The 27646-nt window shown below is 54.4% G+C and overlaps 1 protein-coding gene across 3 annotated transcripts; it reads right to left on the bottom strand.

The window, feature by feature from the left end:
- Positions 1 to 172: 172 nt before the first annotated feature.
- On the bottom strand, positions 173 to 27375 carry Celsr3 (cadherin EGF LAG seven-pass G-type receptor 3). Of its 3 annotated transcripts, none has more exons than XM_021171694.3 (36): positions 23655 to 27375; positions 21192 to 21842; positions 20608 to 20833; positions 20241 to 20356; positions 19780 to 19868; positions 19510 to 19667; positions 18805 to 18968; positions 18391 to 18516; positions 18127 to 18296; positions 17540 to 17725; positions 16841 to 16957; positions 16323 to 16494; positions 16028 to 16169; positions 15808 to 15928; positions 15333 to 15516; positions 14912 to 15013; positions 14701 to 14715; positions 13497 to 13591; positions 13090 to 13299; positions 12536 to 12731; positions 12139 to 12294; positions 11633 to 11804; positions 10827 to 10994; positions 10487 to 10613; positions 10188 to 10394; positions 9769 to 9943; positions 9464 to 9576; positions 8945 to 9024; positions 8311 to 8437; positions 7701 to 7817; positions 7457 to 7605; positions 7105 to 7214; positions 6595 to 6753; positions 5706 to 5906; positions 3960 to 4839; positions 173 to 2214 (listed from the first exon to the last, which is right to left on the bottom strand). In XM_021171694.3, the coding sequence occupies exons 1-36, from the start codon at positions 27373 to 27375 to the stop codon at positions 2187 to 2189; spliced, it is 9930 nt and encodes a 3309-aa protein (XP_021027353.1). In that variant the 3' UTR covers positions 173 to 2186. The 3 variants fall into 3 exon arrangements, with proteins under 3 accessions (XP_021027353.1, XP_029337788.1, XP_085684162.1); XM_029481928.2 differs by having other exon boundaries at positions 8311 to 8434; XM_085828036.1 differs by lacking the exon at positions 16841 to 16957.
- Between the last annotated feature and the right edge of the window lie 271 nt (positions 27376 to 27646).

Here is a 27646-nt window from a genome sequence, read left to right as displayed (position 1 = left end):
ATAATAAATAAATAAATCTTAAAAAAAAAAAGGTATTTGTCACCATGGGTGGCTTCTTAAGGCCCCCCTTTCACTTTCACACCTGGCTCCCTAGACTGGAAATGGAGCATTCAGGATCCTTTCCAGGTCTGGAAGCTCAACCCATATCTCAGAAGGGCCCTCAGGGTGTGGTCAAGCTCTGGCCTGATCCAAGTGAGAAAAGACCAGGAAGGGTCAGAATGTGGGTGGTAAGGCAGGAACTGAAGTGGGAACGTCTAGGTTTGGTGTGACCAATGGGCAGGGCCTCAAATGTCAGCCTCTGGATATTAAGGAAACTCTCATATGACTGCCTAGTCCAGGAAAGTGGCTTCTCTTGGCGCAGCTCCTGTGCTCCAACTTCAGTCACAAGGTGAGAGGCCATATTTCAGAAAGAAATGGGAACCTGGTCCAAATCTCCCATGAAATGGGCTAAAAATAACTGGGTATTTTGGAGGAGGGGAGCTCAGATTCCTACAAAGGTCATTCTGGGTGAGTCATTCTCAACAGCCATCCTACAGCTGAGACAGAAAGAGGAACAAGTGTTTTCTATAGAAGTTTATTCCCAAAACAGAGCGCGGCTTCACGGAACAATTTACACAGACAGGAAAGAGGGCCACTGTTGGAAGGGGACCCCAGAGACGGGCATCTACAGAACCTAGGACATAGCAAGGACACTCTCCCAACCGACAGGCCTCTCAGCCCTTCAAGGGCAGGGGTCAGTCTGGGTAAAGAGAGCTGGGGACCTGGCTGGTGGGATTTGGCACAGGCAGTGAAGTGGGATTTTTTTTGAATCTCAGAAACTGCCTCCCAAGAGTAAGCACAGGGTAGGGGTGGGTGGCATCTGCACAGAACCCCAGTCCTGAGCCACTTTTGGGGCAAGCTGTTAGAAGACTCAGCTGACCTTTGACCTGGGAAAAGTCGGGATTCAAAGCCTACCTCAAGATGGCCAGGTCCAGGGGCATCACAGGTGGGTCTTTTAGGCCCCTCCCCCACTTTTTCTACCTTTCACTTGTAAACAAAGAGGGGAGAAACATTCTGAACTATAAACAAAGTGTGTAAGTTCAATGTTTGAAGCTGTAAACAATAAATAAACCCAACCATGTTAAAAAAATAATCTTGATCTGTAAACAAAGGAACAAAAATTTAAAGTCCCCAGAACTGGACATCAGACAAATAACAAGAGAGAGTTTTGTGAACAGGATCCTAACAGTTACTTTTCCCTTTACAAGGGAAGAACAGAAGGTGGAGCAGCCACTGCTGCAGCCTGGTGCCAGGGAGGATCCTGTAAGCAGTGAGAGGCGGTGGCACCTACATTCTGGGTCTTGGGTTCCCTTGTTTCTGCTCCCTTTGCTCACTGCCCCCCTCATCCCTCAAGGGGACAGTATAATGAACCAATGGCACCAAGTGAAGGAGGGACAAAGGAGTTCCCCTCCACCCCCCCCCAGGAATGTCTGATTAGAGGCCCAAGTCCCTCCCCAAGGGAGAAAGGGAAGCCTTGATCTGTAAACATGACTTCTGCTGCTCCACCAGCACCTGCAGCATCAGTCCTAGGTCTTAAGGCAGTAAGCGGCAGGGACTCCATGTAATACATATCCACACCCACAGGGAGGAGTGGAGCACGTGAGCCCTCGGGAGGAGGGTGGAGGACCCTTGTTTCCAAGACCAACCCCCCCCCCCCAACAGGAGTTTGGCCGAGGGGCATCAAGGAGAAAATGCAAAGATCAAATTTGCACCCTGGGCCCCAACAACAACGTTCAGATCAATGTGGGGAAGAGGAGGGGAAAGAGCAGGTGGGCCTGACTCAGTTCACTCTGCTGTAAGATGAAATGAAAGAGCAGACGCTTAGCTAAGCGCCCAATGGAGTGTCTCTCTCCCATCCCCTTCCCCCTCCTAGCCCAGTCTCGAGACCCCTGGGAGACAGAAAAGCTGAAAAATAACATAAGCATATCTCTCTGGTTACAAAGGTACAAAATGTATAAAAGTCCTCCCTCAGCCCCCACCTCTGCACCTGTCACACACATGCTCACAGATGCACACAGGAGGGATCTTCCTTCTGTACTGAACTGAGGGGAGGGCTTGAAGGCTGCCTTGGGATCAGTCCTGAAGGCTCTTCAGTCGGCCCAAATCCTCTGCTACCCCTGGTGGCTCCTCATTCGCTGGTCAGCCCCTCAGGAGTGACCCTCGCTTCTGGGAACTCTGTGGAGTTGAGTGTAGAAATGGAAAGCCATGGTTCAGAGGAGGAGCCTTGTCTCTCAGCCCTCAGCCCCCTTCATGCCCACCCAGGACTCTGAGCCCTCCCTCCACACACCCATCTGGACCCTAGACTCATTAGCAAGGCTACTTGGCTGCCTCAGTCTCTCAGTGCTCAGCAGGACACCGTCTACGTTCGGATACTAAACTCAGCATCCAGTAAGGCAGATAATGTGACAAATCTCCACATCTCAAGGAGTTCATTTCTCTAAACTCCCTCAACAGAGGAAGAGACTAGTGTACAGCTTGTACTGTGTCAAGGTCATGGCAGAGGAGAGACGGAACTCAAAACTCAAACTCCTGTGATTCTAAGGCCTGAATCCTTCCTCAGTTGCCTGGCACTCAAACCCCAAGGCTAGACAGACTGTAGGGGACTGTCTCCTAATTACCTTTCAGCAGCCCTCAGGACCTCCAAGCTCCCAAGGCCCTGCCCCTCCCTCCTTTATGGCCTCTCTCAACACTGGGTCTTTGCTGGATCCTCTGGGTCCCCTTGCCCCATCCCCAGAGACCCATTTTCCCCACAGCTGTCTCTCATCCTGAAGAGAGCCCAGAACTTGTCCTGGCAGTTTCAGGGGGAGAGAGAGAGAGAGAGAGAGAGAGAGAGAGAGAGAGAGAGAGAGAGAGAGAAGAAGAAGAAGAAGAAGAAGAAGAAGGAGGAGGAGGAGGAGGAGGAGGAGGAGGAGGAGGAGGAGGAGGAGGACAGAGCTCCTATTGGCTAATAAGACCTGGTAACTCCCTAGCTGGGTCCTGCTTACTGAGAGTCCCACAACTCTTCCCTCCCCTCCCCTGCTTTCTTTCTCAGATTCCTGAGTCTCCAGCTGGGTATCACTGATATCTCCAATCCCACAGATGTCCTAACACACCCTGAGATGTACTGTGTGCTTAACCCCACCGCGCTCACAGGTGGGCGCAGTCTCATGCTGATGGAACGCAGCAATGAGTAAAGGATTCACTCTTTGATATGGCACAATGCGCTGCTATTCCATATGACCTCTCAGGCAGGGCCTTCTGAACAGAGATGCTCACATTGCCCCATGCAAATGCCAGGTTATTCTGTACTTTGATGCCTTGACTCCTGCCTTCAAAGGTACTTTTCTGGGATGTGTAGCACTGAGAGGCTGGCTCTAACCATACAGCCAGAAAGTTCCAGCTACTCCCATTTGCATTTTCTAATGCCGTTGTCCCTGTCAGAGTTCAGGCTTGCTGCGATGGTTTGCATGGCCCAGGGAAAGGCACTATTAAGGAGGTGTAGCCCTGTTGGAGTAGGTGTGTACCACTATGCTGGATCTGGGACTTGTTTTGTCCCAGGCTGACCCTTGAACTCAGAGATCTCCTGGGATTAAAGGCATGCACACACCTTGCCTGGGTCTAAGCTTTTCAAGGCCACTATGCCTCAAGATCTCCATGCCAAGCTCCAGGTCAGAAACTTGTGTCTCCCAGCCTCAAGATCTGGATCACAGGTGAGTCCTCCAATTCTAGATTTGGTCACTCCAGATATAATCAAGTTGAAACCAGGAGTAGCCATTACACTTGCTCAGCCCGGGGTGGCCCTAATCTATGGGCCAACTCTCGCTGCTGAGCCTGGGGTAGCCCCAGTCTACAGGCCAACTCTCGCTGCACTCAGGGCTGGGTACATGAAGGAACTACCCTAAATTGACCAGCATGTGAACAGGGGGCTGGGCCCTGCTTACTCTGAATCAGGTGACAACTCCGAGATGCTGTGAGAAGTGGCTGAACGAGGTGTGGAAGGCCCAAGTGCAGAGGCTGTGGCGGTGGTGTGAGGGCCTGAGGGCGTGCTTGAGGACTGCACAGAGGAGAGGGCTGAGGAGTTGAAAGAGGCAAGGATAGAAGAGAGAATGTCCAGTTGCTCTGTGGAGGGACCATGGTTAGGGCCGCTGACTGGGTCCTCCCTGGCTCTGAGAAGCTGTGGGGCTGGTCCAAGGGCCTCCCGTGAAGGGTGCCGACTAGGCACCTGGTCCAGCCGCTCCCGAGAGTTCGAGATCCTAGATAAAGAGTCCAGGGGCCGAGATGGCAAGAGGGGGTCCCTTGAGAGTTGCCGCTGTGGAGACAGGGGCAGAGGTGGGTGCTGTGGGTCAAGGTCCTGGTTGCGGCGGGGTGGGGGCAGTGTGCTCAACCATTCTCGGGGTGCCCCTAAGTCCAGTGCATCTCGTGACCCAAAGCGGCCAGCCATGGTGCCAGGGTAATCCCGAGGTGGCTGCCTTCTTGGTAATGTGCTGCCCCTATCTCTGGCTTCCAGGCGGGCTGGTGCAGTATCCAGGCGTTCCTGGGAGCCTGGTCGGCTCAGGGGATGCAGAACAGGTGCAGGAACTGGGACCTCTTCTAGTCTCTCCTTGCTCAGCTGTCGCCTTAAGAGCAAGTCCAGCTGTTCTCGCGAAGAGTAGCGGCTGGCAGGCTGCGAAAGACTACCTGTACCCCCACCTGCATAGATGCGACCATAGGAGGCAGCCGGCACAGCACGGTGGCCCAAGGTAGCTGCACGGCACCACGACAGCTCAGGAGTGCCTCGACTCTGAGGCACCAGTGGGTACTGCAACCTGTTCTTCAGGATGCCTGTGGAAGGAGCAGAATTGGGAACCGGGTGTGTATCAAAGAGCAGGTGGGAATCTAGCTAAGGAAGTGGCGGCCCCTGGGATCCTGTAACAGAGCTGAGGTCAGAGGCAGAGCCAGAGGTCCCAGACAGGCAGCGGAACCAGAGTGGGAAACGATGATTCTATGGGTCAAGCTAGGGCAGTTGCTATGATGCAGGGTCAGGGCAGACTCCTAAGTCAGGAGAGGAATGACCCCAACTCCTGGAAATACAGACCTGGGTCAAAGGGGTAGGAATTCCCTGGGTTGGGGCAGGAGCAGCCAGTCTCCAGGGTTCCCATGATGCAAGACCAAGGGAGGAAATCTTTTGTGCTGATATAAAGCCAACCTCTGCGGTTCCCTCAGATAGCGTAAGAGACAGAAACCTTGTAGATCATTGCAGGAGCCCAAAGGCTCAACAGCTTCTGTGGCTTTGCAAAATGAATGGGAACAGAAGAGAGGAAGGAGATTTCTTCTTGTTTTTTTTGTTTTTGTTTGTTTTTTTTTTTTTTTTTTGAGACAGGGTTTCTCTGTGTAGCCCTGGCTGTCCTGGAACTCACTCTGTAGATCAGTCTGGCCTCGAACTCAAAAATCTGCCTGCCTCTGCCTCCCGAGTGCTGGGATTAAAGGCGTGCGCCACCACCGCCTGGCTGGAAGGCGACTGCTAAGGACCTAAGGGTACAAGCCAGGATATGAGCAGGCAGGAGCTGCACAGACCAGGCTGGGGACCATGAAGCAGGGTTGAGCAAGATGATCTCCCCGTTTGGGATCAGGAAGCTAAACTCCCGTAGGTCTGGACCTAAGCAGGTTTCAGGGCTCCTACAGTGAGGCCAAAGGGTCAGGACTCATACCTTTCCTCTGCCGCTGGGCCCTGCCCAGGGAGGTTTCATCTCCACTGGTCAAGGCCAGTTCAGGCTGGTTGTTGTTGGCTGCATCTTTGTTGCTGTCTAGTCCAAGGCGCCTTTCAGAGCCCCATGCCTGCAGAGCACACGGCGCTGCCTCACACTCTCCCAGGGCTGGCCAGTAGGACAGGAGGTCATTGCCGTCCACATCTGTGAAGCCAGAGCAGGTTACCGAGGCCCCTGGCTTGACTCCAGAGTTTCCTGACACTTGTGATTCTGACTCTTTCTCCCCTGAGCCTAAGGACCCTTCAAGCCCTGGCTATCTCCAGGAGAGACTGGAGGGGGAGAGCTTGGGAGATGGCTTAGCAAGTAAGAGCACCAGGTCTGTCAACATACACCTGAGTCCCAGGACCACATGGTAGGAAGAGAACCAACTCCCACAGGTAGTGGGAGTGCTATAGCACATAGACATCTACACGCACACACACACATACATGCGCACACACGCACACGAACGCACAGAAGAAAAAAAATTTTCAAAAGAAATAGGAACAGGAAGATGTCCCTTCTCAGATGTATGGAGCCATTGCAGGAAGGCTTACTGAGAGCGGCTTTTCTTCGCTAGAGGGGTTTAGATGAGATGAGAGTTCTATGACTGAGCTAAGGGAGACCAATATCACCCGGACTCACAGAGAAACTGAAGGGACAAGTTACTCTGTAACGTCTCTGACTTCATTACCATTGCCCAGGTTGCTCCTGGGTTCCCAAGCTCTCCTAGAAATCTGGATAGGAACGGGGCTCAGGAACCCTAGTCCTGAGATGGTACGGTCCCCACATCACATCTAAGTGAGACGTGGAAGTCCTTCAATCACCCATGGAATCAGCCAACTCCTATCACCTTTGGGGTGGGCAAGGAGCCTCTCACTCTGGGCTGCCCTGCGGAGTGGACGTTGGAAACGCCCTCGAGTCCGGCCATTGTCCTCGCTCTCTGAAGATGGGATGGATAAACTTCTCTCCTCCTCCAACGACAGGTCGCTGTCGGAGTCAGAGTCTGCACCTGGTGTGGGAAGGTCAGGAGAAAGGTGAAATGGCAGGGGACTCAAGGGATAAGAAAAGGTCCTGAGCTGAGGGTCTGGAGGTGGGTGAGCAAGACAGCAAGGGGGTTAAGGTGGGGACCTGGATGGAGCTTGGGGTTGGGGTTAGGATCAGAAGGGCTTGCATCAATCATGGACGGACTAGGTCAGGTGTGAGTTTGGACCACCAGGGATGGGTAGGTGCTTTCTGAGGCAGCAACCTGACAGGAGCTTGTCCCACTCAGTTAGCCACTGCCCGCATTGTGGGGCAGAAGAAAACAGATCATGAAGACCCCCTCTAGCCCCTCCTCCCCGGCCCAGGGCTCCAACTCCACCAGCATCTCGATGGAACATAGCCACATCCAGGTCAGTGGGGCCGGCGTGAGCCTGGAGGCTTCGCTCAGTGTGCTCAGCAGTTGAGCCGTGTCGAACCAGAACATTGTCCCTGGGGATGAAGAATCTCCCATCAGAGAAGCGTGTGACAATGCATGTGACAATGTGCTTCTGAAGCTTGGGAATGTGGAAGAGCCTTTGAGTGCATGGCCTGCTGAGGGAGCCGCTGAGTATTTCACAGAAGGCATCAGGGCAAAGCAGCAGTCGGGGATCCAGGTTACTCTCCTCCCTCAGACCTGCTAAGGTCAGCTCCAGGTGAAGTAGTACCGGACTAAGCCATATATGACTGCTTACCTGAGGTAGCTGCGGCCCCGCTGGCTGTCCTGGTCCTGGGCCCTGCCAGAGCGGGCACTGCTCACTGAAGAGACGGTAGAGGCACCGAGAGTGATGCGGATAAGGCCACTCTCCTCAAAGAGAGCTGTGTTGTTGTAGGCCCCGGACACCTGGGAGAGGTGGGTGGGACAAGGGTGTGAGCTAGTACTGGAGAGCCTCAGATCCAGGCTCCCAATCCCAGCCTTCAGCCCTAGCAGTCTCTCACCGGCCCGGGGGCTGGCCTTGTTTCCTCAGGAGCTGCCTTCTTGCCTAGACAGGCTGGTGTCCAAGCAGCTCGAGCGTCTGCATTCAGGACACAGAAGAGCAACAGTACAGCCAGGCCCTGTGGGTCAGTAAGGGTCAGTGAAGGTCACCGGGAGATCAGAAAAGACAGAAGCTCAGAATATAGTCAACAGGGCACCAATCGGGGGGCCAATAAGAGGCTCTATGGGCCAGCACAGAGGGGAGTATCAGCTGTCACAAGGTAGTGTGGGTCACTGAGGAATCCAAGGGAGTAGGGGTCAGAAAGAAAGTCAAGGAAAGTCTCAGGACTAATAATGAGAAGGGCATATGGTGGGAGGGGCTGGAGTCAATGATAGTGTGGTCAGCAAGGGGTCACAAGTCACAGTGGTGGCGAAGGTCAACCCAGGGTCAGTACCCAGCCTGATGTCAGTGACTAGGGTCAGTCTTGACAGATAGGTCTGGGGTTCACACATCATAATCATTCAAGCAAAGTGAGCTCCAGGCCTGGTGGCAATGCCATGCCTAGGGCTAGAGGCCAGGATGCTGAAGCCCCATCATCAGGGTCTGGGATGGGAGAAGGGCACCAGAGGTACCTGGAGGCCACAGAGTCCAGCATGGAGGTAGTGGAAGGCCAGTATGCTGTGGTTGACTGCCAGAAGGCCAAAGAGCCAGGAGGCACTGACCAGCAGAAGGAGCAGAAAGGAGCTGCGAAGGGTCCTGCTGTAAGGACACGGGGGGGGACACAGGAGGTACACCAGGGTCAAGCAGGGCTTATGTAGGGGACACAGGAGGACACACAGGGATGGAGGAAACACACCTCACACAGGAACACAGAAGTCTAGGAGGGACACTAAGGAAGATGGGCAGTCATACAAAGACCCAGGAGTGTGTTCAGGAAGCCATGAGAAACCATGGGAAAGCCAGTGTGGAGTACGGCAGCCGTGAGAGAAACAAGATAGGCAGACACATACATGGTGGGGTGACATGAGTCATTCAGGCCACGGGTGATTCCAGGAGACCCAGGGGACTGAGGGCAAGAGTGAAGGCACATGGGGCTAGAAGATGGCAAAAGTACCAGAGAGGAACCATAGGCCACGGCAGGCGTGACTTCCCTCTGTGCAGAATTTGGAGTCCAACCTGCACCAGGTATGCTTGGGGCCCAGACCCCCCACCCAGGAGGAGTCTGCCATCCTGAGGACCCCTGCTTCCCTCCACTGGGCAACTCACAGCACAGAGGTCTTCTTGGCCTCTCTCTGTCCTGTGGAGCAGGATGTGCGGGCAGCGAGGAGAAACATGGTCCCGTTCATCTACCCCCACGGTCGAGTGGAGAGAGAGAGACACAGAGAGAGAGACAGAGACCGTAAGAAGCAGAAAGATACCAAGATTACACGCCCAACCATAAAGAGAAACGAGAGGGGAGAGAGTGAATCAGAAGCAAAAAGAGACAGAACAGCTGGGGGGGGGGGGGAATCACACAGAAGAGTCAGAGATGGAAAAGAAGAAAGTTGGGCAGGATTGCGAGAGACTCAGAAAGAAATGGGGGTAGAACAGGAAGAGCAGACAAGGCTTGGGGCCGGTTCACCTCCCACCTCCATGCCCGCTGAGTGGGAGCTCATCCTGTGACATGATGTGGCATCACCTGGATGCCTGTGCACTACCACCTGGCCTCCCTCACACTTGCTCCAAGCCTCCTCCCTCCCTCTTGAGACTAAAGCACACAGGTAGCATCAATAGCCAGACACTTACCACAATAACAAGGACGATAGGGCCAGCAAAACTCCAGATAAGAGGTTCATGGATGGAGATCCAGCAGAAGTCAGGGTTCCCATAGCCCTCCGGGTCCAGCCCAACAGCAAGACCTTTGAAAAGAGAAGAAGTAAGACCAAAATGGTATATTCTGATCCTCTAGAATGGGAAGGAAATGGGGTAAGGGCAAACAGGATCCTCCCTGAGTAGGAAGCACAGGAGGGCGGGGGCTGGGGGATCATGACAGGGTTTGGAGATAAACTGGGGTCAGAGCAGATGACAGGCCTGAGCGGGTAAGACCTTACCCAACAACACAGCAGGGACGCCCCAGCCCAGGGCATGATAGAAGCGCATAGCACCACGATCCACATTTCGAGGCTCAACCTGCATTCGGTAGAGGTGCAGGCCCTGCACCAGGAGCCATGCAAAGGTGCTGAGGAAGAAGTAGTGCAGGAGGATGGCGACTGCGGTGCACAGCAGCTGAAGGCAGGGCCAGGAGACCTGTGTCAGAATCCCTCCTACCCAGCACATCCTTGACACCACCCCAGACCGCTTCTTCCCACTTAATTCCCTAACAACAGCATCCAATCCCAGCCAGCATCCTGCCCCAAACTGGGACCTGGACTTAAAGTATCCCTGATCTTCGATCAGGAACTTGGGCCCCTGGCTTTCCAGAAAAAGGCGGAGTCACCGAGACAGGGTTCCCCTGGCCCCGCCCCTGTACCTGGTTGTGGGTCCTGTGGATTCCCAGCAGGAAGAGGAGCTCTGCCACTCCCAGGGCAGCTGCCACATTGGCATGGATCCCACGCACATTGGACTTGAGGCTGCGCAGGCTCAGCAGGACAGCGGCAGTCAGTACTAGCGCCGTCACAGATACTGCCACGACCACGTGAGTGAACACTGCCAGCAGCTCTAGGTCTCCCTCTAGCCGCTGTGGAGTTAAGGATGGTTACTGGGATGCTGAGTAGAGCTACCCTGCCCCGCTGAATTCCCGCTTCTTTGGGTCACCGACTACAACTCTACCTCTCGGGGAGAGGCATCCATAAGGACTCCAAAAGTGCCCGTGCGGCTACAGCGACACCGTGCATGGGATCCGTTCCTGTGCACCAGCTCACAGTCCCTAGCAGTCCACATACCATGCTGGTCTGTCCTGTATCCAGAGGAGAGGTGGGTCCACCTTTCTGCCCAGGACGTGTCCCATTGCAAGCAGGGATTTGTGAGATGGTGGGGGAGGGAGAGGCTGTCTGGAGTTGGGGAACAGCATCCCACATGGGCCTAATTGCACAGTGGCATAGATAGGGACAGGCTGGGACACATGCAAGAGGTTAACAGGGACAAAAGGTTTCCAGAGTGGGGTTCTCACGGGCCAGGTGGGTCCCACTGCACACAGATTGCCTTGCTCCGATTCGCTGTCTGTAGTAGGCGGAACTCAAGGTTGATTGGGGACACCAGGACACCCCTGAGGAAGTTGCGACCATGGAAAACAGCCACGCTGACCACCGGAGAGTTCATGACAGGGTTCTGGGGGAGCCTGAGAAGACACCCATCTGGTCTTGGATCCTGCAGTCCAAAGACCAACTGCCCACTCTCCCTGCCTTCACCACGTGCCATGGCTGACCAGGGTCTGGGATACCCGCACAGTACAGGTTGTTTCTAAGAACACCAACCAGCGTTTTCTGGGCTCCCAGGGGCTTCAGACTCATTGCCTAGACTGAACTCTGAGGACTGAAGACTGAATAGCTCCAGACTGGTCTGTACCTATCAAACTTTCCCTTCTCCCATCTCCTTCTGGACTCCCCCCATCCCCACCCCCACCCCCACCCCGCCCTTCTCCCAACCAACCTGCCTTTGCCTCTCTCTATCAGTCAGTTGGCCTATCTATACCTGGATCATGTACCCTTCCTCGTGTGTGTGTGTGTGTGTGTGTGTGTGTGTGTGTGTGTGTGTGTGTGACGGTCCCCATGTTTGTCACCCTGGACTGCCTCTACTCTTTATAACCAAAGAAAATTCACATGGAACCTAGGTTGGATAAGCTCCTGGAGGTGTGCAGAGGATTGTCTCTGTTTACCTGTGGACCCGCTCATCTGTCCACTGAAGAAAGGAATACTGGGTAGGGTAGAAGCTCACAAAAGAGTTGAGGGGACTAGGAGCTGCTTCTATGCCTGGTACCTGGCACCCCGGCGCTCAGCTTGGAACTGGGCGGGGAGAAGCCCTCCCAAGGCTCGGTACACCAGTAGAATGACTATGGAAATCCCAGGCTCAGACTCAGGCTCCAGAGGTGCAGGTGGGGAGACAACACTTGAGGCTGTGGCGTTTTCTGCGTTGCTGCTGGTGGGCAGAACTGCCAAAGGAAAGGGAGGAACTATAGTGACTTCTTAACAAGTACCCAAAGACCTACTGCTGAACTCAACCCAGCATCAAGCACAGAGATCTCTTCCACATAAACCCAACAACTGGGGAGTGGAGGATACAGGAGCCATGAAAGGAACACAGGAAAGGGATTGAAGCTTGTAAGGCAAAGTATATGGAGGTGGCCTGGGGAAGGTCTCACACAGGAACCATGCGGTGGAGGGAGTCTAGCAAGGAAAGAATTGGTAAGAGGGTGACATGGTATCAGGCTCCTTAGGAGATAAGGAGACAGGCCCTGACCCAGCACTCACCAAAGGTGCTCCTACCTTCAGATGGCGATGGCTGTGGGGACTGAGAAGGCAACAGCACATGTGTATGTGGATCCCAGGCATCCTGGCCCCGGAAAAGGTTGCTGTGGTAACGGGGGTAACGCCGGGCTCCCTGAGTTGAACTAGGATGCTCCATACGGTCAATGCTGAGCACTGCCCAAGAAAAAGAGGGGCGAGCCCTGTCAAGGGCCTCCTTCCTATGCCAAGAGTTACATTCCTGCCTACTCCCATGCTAACACCCGGGCTTCACAAGCCATATTTTCTTTGGTATGAGTTCAAGGCCCTGCAAAGCACCTGGGATTGGAGTAGGTGTGGCACGGCAGTAGTGTTAGCTCCGGAGCTCCTCCTGCCCTTTTACAGCCCCTACCCTTCTCCTGTCCCATCTACCACTCACTGATGTTGGGTGTGACTAGTCCAACAGGATTCAGATATGTCAGTTCCATATTCCTTGCAAGAGTGGCTGCATATTCCTCCAGATGCTGCACCAGCCCTGCACTCCCCGGGGAGCCCCCAGGGGCCCGCTGCCCCAGGGCTGCCCACAGGTCTCCTGTCTCTGGAGCCAGCAGTGCAGAACCAGCCCATAGAAGATTCTGGAAGGATGGAGAAAGAGTGGGGTTCTTCAGGTGGTAAAGGATGTGCAAGGGGTTAGGGCAGGTCTGAGGGAGCTTAGCTAGGATGTGCAAGGGGTTAGGGCAGGTCTGAGGGAGCTTAGCTAGGATGTGCAAGGGGTTAGGGCAGGTCTGAGGGAGCTTAGCTAGGATGTGCAAAGGGTTAGGGCAGGTCTGAGGGAGCTTAGCTAGGCATGGGGGGGGGTCCCACGAGGCAAGGGGCAGGACTGGACTCTTTCTTCCCCTTTCCAGAGGTGGGGATGGGTAATAAGATGGGAGCCCAGAACTAGGAGGCTAGGGAAAAGGAGCCGTGGAGCAGGGGACACAGAGCACAGCCCACCTCATTGAAGTGGGCATCTTGTGTGGCTGTCAGCCCGAAGCCCTGCTGATGGCTCTCAAAAGCTAGCAAGTAGGCCAGCAAGCGGGCAGTGACTCGGACATCTTGGCTAAAGTAGTGGTCAGTCTGGCCAGTCACCTCCCGCAGCCTCTGAGCCAGCTTCTTGGCCTCCACAGTATCCAGTGCTGTCTTGTTCAGTTCTAGGCCATCCAACTGCCAGGACAAGGATGGCAGTGGTTGCTCTGTGATCCTGTAGGCCTTTCTCAAAAGCCTTACAGGGAGAAAGGCTTGGACAGATGAAAGGGCAACTAGGAAATTATTGCCCAAGAGGTCAAGGGCTGGGGTATGTATTAGGCCCATCACAGGCCTGAAGGTCTTGGGTGTAGGGCACTATCTGGGCAGGGTCTCACCAGCAGACTAAGCTCTCGGAAGGCAGGGGAGGTACAGTTGAAGAGATCAGGCTCCAACCAACCCTGGTCCTCATCGCACAGCCGCACCGCAGCACCTAGGGGCAGGCAATCCCTGATCAGGCCTGGAGCCTGAATACTTTTGCTGATAGGTGGCCACAGTACCCTCTTCTATCCCATAGGGAGTCTTGAAGTAGGGGACAGAGTGATAAGCATCTATGGCTAGGTGCTTAGATGCTGCAACCTGAGTCAGGTGGGTCCCAATAGCTTGTTGGTCAATTCTCCGGAGAAATCTGTGAGCCATTCTCACTACTAACCACGTAAAGAAAAGTATGAGGATGTATGAGCGGTAGACACACACATGCACACGCACACACACACACACACACACACACCACCCAGTATCATATATTCACTCACTCTTTCAAACATAAGGGCTTGGATAACCTTACATGTCAACAATACTCATCACCTACACACACACACAGACAGACACACACACACACACACACACACTGCTCTCTTGCATACTTCCAAGAACACTGACATAGACAAGATCTTCCAGGAGTACCATCTGACCCAAGTGAGGTGGAGGTAGGGTTCTCGTTCAAGTTTTAATTTACAAATTGGGGTCAATGAAGACTTTACTGTCATTGCCTTTCCTTGTCTATGGGGCTGGGATAGAAGTTGAATAAGTTGTGTCCACCAGCAAAATAGAACCTAACTTAAATTCAGGTCCCCAGCCCCTCAAGACAGACTCACAGACACATGCACAGGCACAGGACACATATGTGAGCATGCACACACAGAGATTCTCTGTCCAGCCACTGCAGAGATCTCAAGCAGCAGGGAAGATTGTGGGAGGCCCTCAGGCAGCAAGGAGAAGCTGGCGGGTGACTCTGACCAATAGGGAGAGCCCTACAAGGACCCCAGGAAGTAGGGAAAAGTTTGCAAGGGTGTAGGAAGCGAAAAGAAGATCTGAAGGGTCCTAGATGATGGGGAGGGATCCTTTAGGACCTCGGACTTCAGAGAAATTCTCTAGGGTCCTCAAGTCACAGGAAGGGGTCTCCAGGAGACTAGGAGTAGGTTTAGAAAGCTCAGGCAGCAGGGAGGGGTCTGCAAGGACCTTAAGCAGCAGGAGGGGGGGTCTGCAAAAGCTCTGGCAGTGGGAGGGGGCAGCGCACCTGAGCAAACACGTACCCCTTACCTGTACCCCGCAATCCTGCCCAGAAGCCAAGAGAAACAGATGGAGGCTTAATGACAGTGTAGGAAAGGAACCGGAGCCACTAAGAAGTATATGGGGCCCACGCAAATGTCCCCCCACTCCCAGCTCTTCACTTGGTGAAAGAGAAGACTGCAACAATCAGAAAAGAAACCTGCCCCACCCTCAGCAAGAATGCTGCACACCACATACTCACCCAAGGCCCCCCGGGGACAGGGTACCGTGGCCAAAACACCAAACTTAGTCTGGGGCCACCACACACCAGATCTCAGGGACTTGGGGCAGGCATCGTAGAGCACTAGGGAGAAAGGGAGTATTGAGTCTGGTGGCCAGGTGCTAAGGCAAGGAACACCACACCCATTGTTCCTCTGCCACTTCCATGCAGAGCCCTAGGGTCTACCACTCCCCTTCTGGCTTCTGAAGCAATGGTCCGTTAGAGTCTACAAGTCAGCCAAGTATGCCAGCTGACTGTAGGGCTCCCTGGGTATAACTGGTCTCCCTCAGGAAGAGCTTCCTGGAGCCTCCACCTCCAGGAGCCAAGAGCACCACAGACTCTTTCACAGACTCTTTCGATAGAACCAATCCTCTCCATGAGGAGGGGGATTGAACTCGCTTACCTCGGCAACCACTGGCTGTCACCTCCGCAAAGGGGCTGTCACAGCTGTTACACTGGCGGCCAAGGGCTCCTGGGCGGCAGGGGCACTGCCCGCTGTGGGGTGCACATGAGCGGGAGGTGGAGCCCACAGGGTAGCAGTCACATGGGAGGCATGAGTCACTGCCCCTCGGTCGATAGTGGAACTCCTGTTTAGGGATGGGTCAGGGGCCTGAGGTCAGAGGTCAGGCTTAAGGGAAGGGTCTTAGGTGAAAGCTTGGGGAATGAGTAGAAGAATCAAGGGCAAAAGTTTAAAAAAAGAAAATTAAAAAGAGCTCAAAGGCTAAAATGACTTGCCTCAGATGGGTTTAGAGGTGAAGGATGAGAAGTGGTAACTAGATTGTAGGAGACAGATTAAGAGGTTAGGGCCCAAGTCAGGTGGCAGAGATCATAGTGTCCAAAGGAAAGTTAAAAGGTCAAGGGTCAGAGTCTAGGCCAACCTTGCAGTGGCACTGGCCATTCGTCTTGTTGCAGTTGGGGTCAAAGCCCTTGTGAACATCACAGTTGCAGGGACCACAGGTCGGGCTTCCCCACCATCCCCGAGGGCACTGCTGGTCCACTCTGGGAATGAGATGAGGTAGAGTGCATCCATGAGACTTCCGTGGCCCCCCTGCTTGCTCCTGTAGGGCCTTTCCATCACCCAAGTCCTGAGCCTCTCACCTGTGCTCACAGTGCTGACCAAAATAGCCACTCGCACAGTCACAGGTATAGCCATGGGGGGCCCCTTGGAGGTGCCGGCATGATCCCTGGTTTTGACAAGGGTTCAGGAGGCAGGCATCCACACAGCCTGGGCCATAGTAACCTGCAGGTTGGGTCAGGAAGCTCAGAACACTGGTCAAGGACCATGGGAAGAGGTGGGGTCCTAACCCTCTCGTTTCTTACCTGCTCCAGGCCCCCTAGTTCCTGAGCCTTCTCCACGGCCCCTGGTTCCTTCCCCAACTCTCTCAACACCCACCTGGCCGACAGGTACAGGAAAAGGTCTGCCAGAGGTCTTTGCAATCAGCGTGGGGAGGACAGGGCCCAGATGCACAGGGGTTGGTCACAGTACAGCCAGGCTCCACATTCACTCTGTGGCTGGGAGGTAGCAGGGCTGAGGACCCAAAGGGTGTGAAGCCAATCCACACCCCCTATAGGAACAGACAGCAGAGGGTGAGATACACGTCAAGGCAGTCCTATGGAGCCAGACACCAAGTCGGATGATCCCTGACATGAAGTCTCTATTCCTTCTACAAGCCCACCCTCTAAATATCCCCCATTGATCCCACACAAGGGTCCTTACTGTGCTGTTTCTAACATAGATTCCAGATGACCCTTGATTTTTCTAAACTAGACTCTTGCTTCCACCAGAGGAAGGTGTGATTTGTCTCTGGTCTCTCTGGGTCACCTAGCCCCACTCCCATGCCAACATGTACTTGAATGCTATTTCTCAGGTCCCCAATGACCCCATAGGATTGTTCTCATGACAGTCCTCACCTGAATACAGCCAACCAGACCCTGATGCCCCTCCTCCTTACTGCTGGGGGGCAGGCCTCCCACGTGGAGCTGCTTTACTTTCAAGCCCTGCAGCTCACCCCCCATGGCCATGGTGTCCTAGAAGAAGGGGACAGTCAACACCGAAAGAGAAGCACGTGGTAAACCCCGGGCATAGCCCAGAGTCGGAACAGCTATCTTCTAGCCCTGTATGACCACACTTTGTCCCCTGGATCTGAAGAATGGTTTGGGAATGAGTTGCCCCTAGGTTTGGAGAACTTGCCGCAGCATGGGAGATATACACACACACACACACACACACACACACACATACACACACACACATGTGTATATATATATATGCTCAGACAGGCCCCTCCCTCCTGTACCCAGAGATTAGGGAAGATACTAGAAGGGGCTTTCAGGGGTCAGGCAAAGTCAAAGTCCTAGCTACTGAGGTACCCCAAGATCAAGCCAGAAATCTAGGTAGCCTACCCAACACAAGCAGGGATGCCTATCAGACCAATAGGGCTGGTGGGGTGGGATCAAAGCAAAGAGTAGGAGGGTATCAGATGTGGTACTTGGAGGGGTGGGAAGGAGCTGGATGAGGGGCGGGGTCAAATAAAGTAGAGGCGGGGTCAAATATAAAGTAGGTCTTGTTGGAAATCGAAGAACAGCCCACCCTGGGGTCAGAGGTCAGACCTGGAAGAGGGTGAAGTCCATTGAAACCATAAAGATATGGTGGCCCCTTCGGCCACCTGGCTCCTCCTGCAACTCCAGCCGAAGATCATGCCACCGGCCATCGCTGACAGTCATCTGGTCCAACAGGAGGTGGACAGTGTGGCCTGAGGCCCTATTTAGTGTCACAGACAGCAACCCTCGATCTAGCTGTGGGTAGAAATGCACAGCCCCAGGGTTAGATTGGGATGAGGTTGGTTGGTGAGATCAGAGGGTGTAGCAGTCAGGAATATGAGTTCAGAACAGTAGACACAAAGCTATACCTAATACATAGACAACTGGGAATATCATGTTGATATAGGTTAGGGCAAAGGACAGAGCCAGGGGTTGTGGGTTGGTATGGTTATAAGAAAGAACTATGTGCATGCCCTTGTATATGCAGAGAATGTTACAGTAGGGAGACAGTCAAGGTCCACAGTCCAGAGCATAGTCCAGTGTGTTAAGACATCTAACAAAGAACTGTGCTATATGACCAAGCCCAAACCTAATTGTTGGGGAGCATCAAAGATTAGCAGAAAGGGTGAAATGAAGGATGGGAAGAACAGACACACCTTGCAGAGAAGCACGCTGTGTGGCCCAAGCTGTACTTGCATCAGGATCCCTTTTGTTGCCCGTGTTCGAAATGATAGTCCCAGGTACCATGGCACAGACACAGCCATGTCATTTCCAAAGTCCCAACTCAGTGTTCCATTGCCTTGGAAATGGTAGGGATGGGCCATTGCTGAGGAGATAGGGAAGTAGGGTTATAGATTCTACCCCCAAGAACCTACCTCACTCACCCTGTACGGCCCTCCTGCCCCATGACGTCCACTCACTGAGTCGACAGTCTTTGCCACCAAAGCCCACAGGACAATCACAGCTGAAGCCACCCCAGCGCTCAGAGCAGAAGCCATTGTTCTTGCAGGGGCCTGAGGCACAAAAGTGTGACTTGGCCTGGCAGCCTGGAGAGAAAGAGACAAAGAAGAGAGGAGAACCCGGGGTGAGGGACCTGAGTGCTGGGCAGGATGTTTGCGTCCAGAGGAGCTGGAAGTGACCACGGCTTCATCCTCAGAGTTTCAGGAAGTAGACAGAAGGAGAGTAAGGCCCTACAGGCTGGACAACAGTATGGATTTTGCCATCTAATACCAGATTGGGGTCAGATGTAGAGGCATCCCATGCAACCCTCCACCTCCTCCTTATGACAGAGACAGGGACATGAATGGAGAAAGGCAGAAGCTTTGGAGGCCTACCTGCCATAGTGCCGTTGTTTGCAACAAAGGCTGCCATGTCCATTCGGCGGCCATCAATGTGCAAGTCTCGCATGCAGCCAATGAAGTCCTTGTGGGACACAGGGAAGTTCTCGGGAAGGTTGGGGACACCCCCCAAGAGCAGAGGGCCCGTCAGGTCCAGGGACCTGGGGGTCAGGAGCCTGGGTCATTGGTGGGTCTAGAGCCAGAGTAGGGGTTGCTCCTGGGGGGCCACAGGAAGTTGGGGACAGCACTAAAGGATGGATGATTAGGTAAGGGTAGCAAGGCCAGCCTAGGAAGAGTTCAGAGTGCAGTGGAGAAGATGATGGGAAGATGATCTGGGGAAGGGTGGGGTGCTTGAAGGCTATGATGAAGAGTAAGGCATTCAGGTGGCTGGGGTTGGGGTGGAGAAGAGGGATTGAAGGGGTGAGGTGAACTGATTCAATAGCCTTAGGGTCTGCTTATGAGATGTATGCACTAGAAGCAATGTGTGACATGACAGACTTCAGGAGTGTAGACATCTTAGAGGACGGAATGCCCAGGGACTTTTTCTGAGGACTCAGTGGAAGTCAGATGCCAGGGGTGGAATATAAGATTAGGAACTAGGCTGAATAGGCTTCCAGGGTCTTTGAGGCATTTGGTAGGCTATGTGAAGGGTTTGGGTGGACTCTGGTAGGCAGAGATGAGGATCGGGGGTGGGGGCCTCACTTCTTGGAGCTTGTTTGCACACCAGCAGCTGCACACGAGTAGTTGCCGATCTCAGCACCGAACTGCAGAGCCACAGCCACGTTGCAGTCATCCACGCTCAACACGGCCACCTTGTCCTTCGATGGGCCCTGAGCACCCCCTAGGGCATCTGTCCGGGGCTAAAGACCAAGCGCACTGATCAGCAATGCCCCTGTGGTGATTCCTAGGAAGAATTCAGCATCCCGGCTCCTCGCTACACCCTGCCCATATTATGCCAGGCGTGATGACCACCTTGTTGTAGTATCTCAGATGTACTGTATGCCATTGTCCATCACTCAGGCCTCCTGGAACTGTGGGGCTGACCACTGTGTTGGATTCACCTGTGGGGAGTATGCATGTGGGATGTTGTCTGGAGTTCCGCAGTGGCACCTTCCTACCTCATTTACATAGGTACAGATGCTTTTGGGATCATGCTGAATGAATAACTGGATCACCACATCCCCTGGTGGCCATACTGGTTGAACTACAGTGTCCTTGAACATAGGGCAAACTTAGGAGAGACAGGAGAAACACCAAGAGATGGACCTTCCCTGAGGAAGATGGCTGGTTCTCACTGCCATCTGTTTGGCACAGAAGAGTGTGTTCAGAAGCTCAGTGAGGGACACCTGAGAGGATTCATGCATTGACTTTGCCATCCATCCCAGGAACACATGCACCTACTCACTGTCACAAAAATCCAAGGGAGCACCCACCCGTGGAATATGTAAGCCGCACTTGGCCAGCCACAAGCTCTAGAGCCAAAAAGTCATGCTTCTCATTCAGGCGCCCGTTGTAGAAGAGTAGCCCGCTGGGTTGCACAGTTGCAAACCTGAGTGAAGTGGAGTGGGACCATTAGGAGCAGACATCTCACACCCTCCATTTGAGAATCCACTCAAGCTGAGACAAAAGAATAGTGTGGGAGATGCCAGTGCAATGACCCTAAGGTACCCCAGCAGGGGTCAGGAAAGAGGACGGTGTCCAGTGAGAACCTCAGGACCTGGTAGTCAGCAATCTGGGTCAGGGTCACGTAGGTAAGGACAGTGGAAAAACGTGCACTAACGACACGGGGCGGGCACCTACGAGAGGGACAGCGTGAGGTGGAAGCGCTGTCGCAGGCCGCGGAACATGACGAAGGAACTGGGAGGAAAGGAGCGTGCGGCCACCTCACAGCGCGGGCCCTCGAAAGCGCCGCCCGCGGGGCACTGGCAGCGAAAGCCGCCATTGGGTGCGTTGGTGCAGGTGCCCCCGTTGCGGCAGACACCCGGCACGCAGCGTCCAGCTTCAGTGTCCAGCTCGCAGTCTTCCCCTGCAGGGCGGGACCGTCAGAGGATGCCCCGCCCACACCCCTACCTCTCTAGAGGGCGGGGCTTCTAGGTCCATCCCACTCGGCCTCTGAATGGTTGAGCTGTCTGTAGGCACGCCCTCATATCGTCTTATCTCCGCCGTGGCCCGCCCACAGCCTCATCGCCCCGCCCCGCTCTGCTCCGCCCCGCCCCTAGCTCATCTGGCTAAGGGCTTCTATTACTCCGAACTTTTAGGCTTTCCTAGAGCAGTGTTCAGCCCCGCCTCCTGCCTGTCCCGGTAGCCTCAGAAAAGAAGCCGGCTGCTCACCCGCACTCCCTCCGCTAAGCTTCGCCAGGACTTCAGCACTGCACCCGACTTACCGGTGAAGCGCGGGCGGCACACACAGGTGTAGCCTCCCTCGCGCCGCGCGCACGCGCCGCCATTGCGACAAGGGTTCGAGTAACAGAGGTCGAGCTCTGTCTCACAGAAGTCTCCCGTGAAGCCAGGCGGGCAGCGGCAGCGCAGACCCGCGATGGGCTGGATGGGTCGGAAGAGCGTGGAGGCCGAGGCCAAAAAGGGCGCGGAGGAGTCAAAGCGGAGCACTGACACGCATTTCATGTAGTTCTCGCAGGGCTCGCGCAGGCACACGTTGTCGTCAAAGGGCAGCACGTCGAGCAGCGAGCGGGCCGCCAGGGCGGCACGGCGCACGTACAGTTGCTCCTGTAGCTCCTCCGAGCTGAACCAGGGCCCTGCAGCGCCTGCCCCAGCCCCGCGAGGTGCCAGCGCTGAGAAGCTCACGTTGAGCACGGTGCCCCCCACATCCGTGTCGTTCTGGATGTTGAAGATGAAAACGTCCTCGGTTGGTGTTGCAAGCACTGCAGCCACGCCTTCAAGAAAATGACCCAGCAGCGGTGACAGGAAGCGCTCTTGCCACATGTTCTCCAGGCGAACAGTCAAGCTATTGGCCAGCAACTCCTCCGTGATGATGACCACACGCAGAACACACTGGGCTGTAACACTATGCAGGCCATCTGCAGGCATGGGCAGGGACAGTGATCAGTTTCGGGTCAGTAGCTGCCTCTCCTTGGGACAAAAGGGATCTGGAGCTAGTAATTATCTAGACCTCTGAATCAACAAGGCACAAGTGAGCGTGGGACTTAGAAATCACCACTGTCCCAGCTTCAGGGTACCCACAAGCTGCTGCTGGCATCCCCAACATAGGGAGAGGCTGAAATCCGTAGTTGACCCAACTCAGGTCTGGCCTTTAGCACCAGCGAGCTCCACCAGCCCCGCCCCCACAATTACCCAATAGTAAGTCAGTCAAGGAATACACAAGAAGGTCCGTAATTGCTCAGTAATCCATACTCCTAGTCATTGTGATCAATAAGCTACCTTCACTCAGGATACAAGGAGAAGCCAGGACCACTAACCATCCATGCCTAGCTCCCCATCTTCCCTCAGTGTAGTAGAAACAGAAGGATGCCCATGACAAGAAACAATGGGGTTGGGGGAGGCCAGGCATGTGGTGATACACACCTTTAATCCCAGCATTTGGGAGACAGAGGGAGGCAGATCAGAGTTTGAGGCCGGCCTGTTCTATAGGGTGAGTTCAAGCCAGAGGTACATAGTGAGTGAGACCCATCTCAAAAAAAAACAAGAACAAACAAACAAAACAAAGGAGGAAGAGGAAAGAAAGAAAAAAGATAAAAGAAAGAAAGAGACAAGGATGTGTTTTTGGAGGTGTTACAGATCTATCTTTACCCAGAAAACTGCTCTCCCATGACACTGGATGAAATCCTGGACCAGTGAATGCTCAGTGGATCTCTCCAGAACTCTGGGCCAGCAAGCTCCAGGAATATCAGGGACCTTAATGTCTACCCACGCTGGATCCTCTTTAGCATGCTTTAGTTAACAAACTGCCTAACACTCCGGACTTGGGTTTGGTGACTTCAGAGTCCATTCTGAGATGAGAGTTTTGTTGACCTCAGATCTAGTGTGTGCTGGTTGGTCCAGAAAGGTTGGTTGTTGAGAGATCTCAGAATAAACCAAGAATGCGTCTTTGCTGCGGTGCCGGAAGTCCCCAGCTGGGACAGAAAAGGTTCTCCAAGCCTCTGGCACCTTTAGAAGGTGGGACTTCAAGAGCATTTTCCACCTTGTGAAAGCCCAGGGAAAGGAAGGCCATTGGATTTCTGGACATTTTCCCACAGGAAAGGACCTTGGACTGCTCTTGGGAAAGCAAGGTGGGCCGACTTCCTGCACAAGTTGCTTGAGGCTGCCAAAGTGAGCTGCTCTTCCTGGCCACTGAAGTAAGTGGCCAACTAGACCCAAAATAACCTTATCTAAAACATAGGCATGAAATAAACAACCTGAAATTCTGGCTTCTAGAAAGACATGAGCGGGCTGGAGAGATGGCTCAGTGGTTAAGAGCACCAACTGTTCTTCCGAAGGTCCTGAGTTCAAATTCCAGCAACCACATGGTGGCTCACAACCATCTGTAATGAGATCTGATGCCCTCTTCTGGTGCATCTGAAGACAGCTACAGTGTACTTAGATATACTAATAAATAAATCTTTAAAAAAAAAAAAAGAAAGACATGAGCATCAAAAATAAAAATAAAAATAAAAATCTGTTCCCTCCCCCTTTAAGGAAAGCAGAGCAATCCCTTTAGGAACTGTTACTTACTGTTCTTAGATGCCTCAGAACCTTTAGGGTTCTGTAAAGACTGTCCAAGAACCTAAAAAGAATCTCTGAGGTCTTACTGGGAGAACTCATCACTTTGGGATTCTGTTTGAACCCTGACAAGTTAAGATCATTAGGTTACTTGCCTACCCGGCACCCCTCACCTGTTACAGTTACCAGCATGGAGGCCACTAGTGGTCGGTTGTTGTCCAACTTCCTGCTGAGTCGAAGCTCCCCACTGGTCCTGTTGACCACCAGCAGCTGAAGTTCATTGCCCCTCTCAAAGGAGTAAAAGAGGTGGTCAGAGACATCCGGGTCATAAGCTGGGATTCGCCCAATGATGCCTGAGGGGAAAGTGTCGGAGCGGTTGGATACATAGTTGTTAAAGAGGATCTGGAAGTTGTTCAGCACAGGGCTGTTGTCATTCTGGTCAACTAGGCGCACATGTACAGTGGCCCGGCTGACCAGAGGAGCAGATGTGGCCTGCACCACAATCACATATTCCTGACGAGCCTCATAATCCAGGTCAATGAGTGCTGTGAGCTCTCCAGAGAAGATATCCATTTGGAACAGCTCCGGGATGTTCCCTTCCACAATCTGGTACATTATATGAGCGTTGGGGCCATCATCGGGGTCCACTGCGGTGATCTGAGCCACCACGGATCCTACGATGCTGTTCTCCTTCACCCTCACTTCAAACTCCTCAGCTGGGAAGACGGGCGCGTTGTCGTTTACGTCCTGTACAGTCACCTGGATGCTGACTGGAGTCCTCAGTGGGGGCACGCCACGGTCCACTGCGTAGGCAGTCAGCTCATACACTGGCACTGCTTCCCGGTCCAGTCGCCTCACAGTCCTGACAATGCCAGAGGTGGGCTCAATGGTAAAATCCCCGTCCCCGTCTTCCCCATTCTGGAAAGTGTACTGGACGCGGCCATTGGCATGGGCATCCCTGTCAGTGGCTGAGATCTGCAGGACACTAGTGAAAGGTGGCGCGTCCTCGGAGACCAGGCCTGTATAGTGAGAGGCCACAAACTGAGGAGCATTGTCGTTCACGTCATTTACCATTACCTCCACATAGGTGGTATCTGCTTTCTGTGGTATACCATTGTCCCGAGCGGTTATGGCCAGTGTATAGGTCACTTGGTCCTCATAGTCCAATGGAGCTTGCAGCGTAATGGCCCCAGAGTCAGCATCAATTCGGAACTGGGGCAGGTTGTCTTCCAGAAGGTAGGTGATGCGGGCATTTTCACCTACGTCATCATCAGAAGCACTGATGACCACCACAGTGCTACCCACTGGACGGTCTTCATTCATGCTCACCGAGTAGTGGGCACTTTGAAAGACAGGCCTGTGTGTGTTGGCATCTGTGATGTTGATATGCACATAGCAGTGGTCGTGAAGGGCACGGTCAGATGCAGTAAGCACCAGCTTGAAGTACCGTTCCTGCTTGTAATCCAGCGGCAGAGCCAGTGTCACCAGGCCCACACCACCCTGGGTGCTGATGGCAAATCGGTTCCGAGTGTTGCCACCCGTGATTTGGTAGCTGATGGCGCTGTTAGCATCTCGATCTACCGCAGTCACACTGACCACACTGGTGCCTACAGCTGCGTCCTCATTGAGCCGAAGGTGGTACTCTTTCATGGTGAACTCAGGCCGATTGTCATTGACATCCAACACAGTTACGGTGACACTGGCTGAAGCAGAGAGTGGGGGTGAACCATGGTCTCGAGCCTCCACACCAAAGAAGTAATGTTCCACAGATTCACGGTCCAGGGGACCGCTCACAGAGACCCAGCCAGTGGCACTGTTTATCACAAAGGGTGTGTCTGATCCCACACCAGTTAGAGAATACTCTAACCTGGAGTTCTCCCCATGATCTGCATCCACTGCCTGAATGTGAATTACTGAGTGACCCAGGGGTGCATTTTCCAAAACAGAGACCTGAAAGGGTGTGCTGACAAAGATAGGAGCATGGTCATTGATGTCTACCACCTGGATGCTCACCAGGCCGGTGTTGTTGGACAAAGGTGGCCGGCCTGCATCTTGTGCCCGGATACGCAAGGCGTACTCTCTCTCTGCCTCAAAGTCCAGAGGTGCCATTACCTGTATCTCACCCGTGAGACTGTCAATGGCAAAATGGCCCCGGCTGTTGCCGCTGATAATGTTATAATGCACCAAACCATTGGCATCCTTGTCCTTGTCTGTGGCCGTGACACGTAGCACCACCGTGTGAGGGCGCACATCCTCACGGACCTGTGCCACATAGCGCTTCTCGCTGAACTGGGGCGCGTTATCATTCTCATCCAGCACAGTTATGTGCACTCGCACGGTGGCTGAACGTGGCCCAGGCTCCTGGCCCTGGTCACTAGCCTCTACTACCAGCTCATAGCTTTCCATGTGTTCCCTGTCCACGCGACCACTGGTGCTGATAAGACCCGAACGTGGATCAATCTCGAAAGCAGCGGCGGCTGCGGTGCGCACAGCTGGCGATCCCACGAAGCGGTAGCGCAGGTTGGCGTTAGGTGGCGCGTCGCCGTCGGTGGCACGCAACTGCAGGATGGGGTAACCTTCTTCCACATTCTCACGAAGTGTTTCCCGATACTGGGCTTGCTCAAACACTGGCGCGTGATCGTTGCGGTCAGCTACTGTCACCGCCACCATGGTGGTAGCTGAGAGGCGCGGTGAGCCGTGGTCCTGTGCTGTTACTCGAAGGTAGTGGCGTTCCATACTCTCACGATCCAGAGCGGCAGCCGTGCGGATGAGGCCACTCTGAGGATCAATACTGAAAAGCTCCAGCGAGCGGCTGTTCATGAGCGCCGCCAGCGAGTAGACAAGACGCCCGGCCTCGCCTGGGTCCGGGTCTTGTGCCACCACGCGCAGTACTGATGTGCCCGCTGCCTCATTTTCAGGTACCAGTGTCTGGTAGTTGTATTGAGGAAACTGCGGGTGGCGGTTTGCAGCACGACGGGGACGACCCTGGTTAGTTGAGAGTATTCGCTTGGCTACAGGACCAGTCGGAAACCCGGGAGGGCGCGGCCCAGGGCGCTCAAAGAGGAAACGGCTGCGGAAGAGACCGCGGGAGCGCATGCGCCCGGGAGCTGTCCGAGACTCGCGAGGTGCTGAACCCGGCGTAGGAGCTGTCCTCACAGCACGTGGTGCTGAATCCTCCCCCAGGCCAGATCCTAAAGAGCCGGGAAGGCAGTCCCGCCGAAAGGGTCCCCTCTCCACTGTGGAAGTCGCGGATCTCTCACCCTGACCCTTGTGTCCTGGCTCCCACAGCTTCCCGCAGCAGCGAGAGGTTTCCACTCTTTTGCGGATGCTTCTCCTAGCATTACGCTGGAAGGCCACTGGCCTGGAGCCATCAGGCTGAGCCAGAAGTTCCGAAGGGTGAGGAGAGCTGTTCCTCAGATCAGAATCCCCTGGGGACAGAGCATCGAGTGGCAGGCTACCTCTTCGTAAAGGCCCTGTCCGCCCACAAGAGGAGATCTCTGGGTGCCAACATAACAGATACCCTGGACCCTGACCTGCCTCTTGCTCGCGACTACCCAATGCCTGGACCACCACCTCCGCATTTGGTTGCTCAGGGGCCCCTCGACCATTCCGGGCGTTTTGCCTACCTACTCGGAGCCTCATGAAGACAGGCTCCCTGACCCCCAGGCCAGGATCTCCATCTTCCCAGACGCCGGGAGACTCGGGACAAAGAGCTACGGCTCCACTGCCGATTTGCGCTCTTGGCCCAGTAGTAGTAGCTACCCCTGGGTCCCAGTCCTGGCCCCCACCGCCCCCCAGCTCCTCCCGGCTAAAAGGGAACAAAGAGAGGAGAAGGAGCAGTAGTACCGGGGTCGACGGTCCCGGGAGACCCCACCATAGAGGCCGCCTCGCCATCACCCCCGCCTCCCGTCACGGCCTCCGCCGCCCCCCGCCCGGGTCCGGGCCTTGGGCCCGCCCCGCTGCTCTGGCCCCCTCCTGGGCCCCTGCCGCCGCCCCGGCCCTCCGCCCCTCTGCCCGTCGCTCCGCGCCGCCACTGCTCTCTGGGCACCATCTACTCCGCGGCCAGAGCCCCTTTGGCATACGGCCCCGGCTTTTGCCGCCCCCACCACAGCATCCCCGACGCTGCTGCCGCCTCCCGACGCTCCAACATGGCTCCCGGCCGCTC

The sequence above is a fragment of the Mus caroli genome, unplaced genomic scaffold (assembly GCF_978045245.1).
Source record: "Mus caroli unplaced genomic scaffold, Mus_caroli_1 scaffold_11, whole genome shotgun sequence".
NCBI classification, from domain to species: domain Eukaryota; kingdom Metazoa; phylum Chordata; class Mammalia; order Rodentia; family Muridae; genus Mus; species Mus caroli.
This window is presented reverse-complemented; position numbering and strand designations above follow the sequence as displayed.

Bases quoted from the DNA above. Each gene is read 5' to 3' on its own strand.
- Celsr3 (XM_021171694.3), bottom strand. From the start codon at position 27,375: ATGGCGAGGCGGCCTCTATGGTGGGGTCTCCCGGGACCGTCGACCCCG. The intron at 15,517-15,807 runs GTTGGCCTAGAC...ATCCCTAAACAG, and splicing joins ATGGCCAGTGCCACTGCAAG to GAGTTCCACTATCGACCGAG. The intron at 12,295-12,535 runs GTGAGTGGTAGA...TTTCTTGGGCAG, and splicing joins ACTAGTCACACCCAACATCA to TGCTCAGCATTGACCGTATG.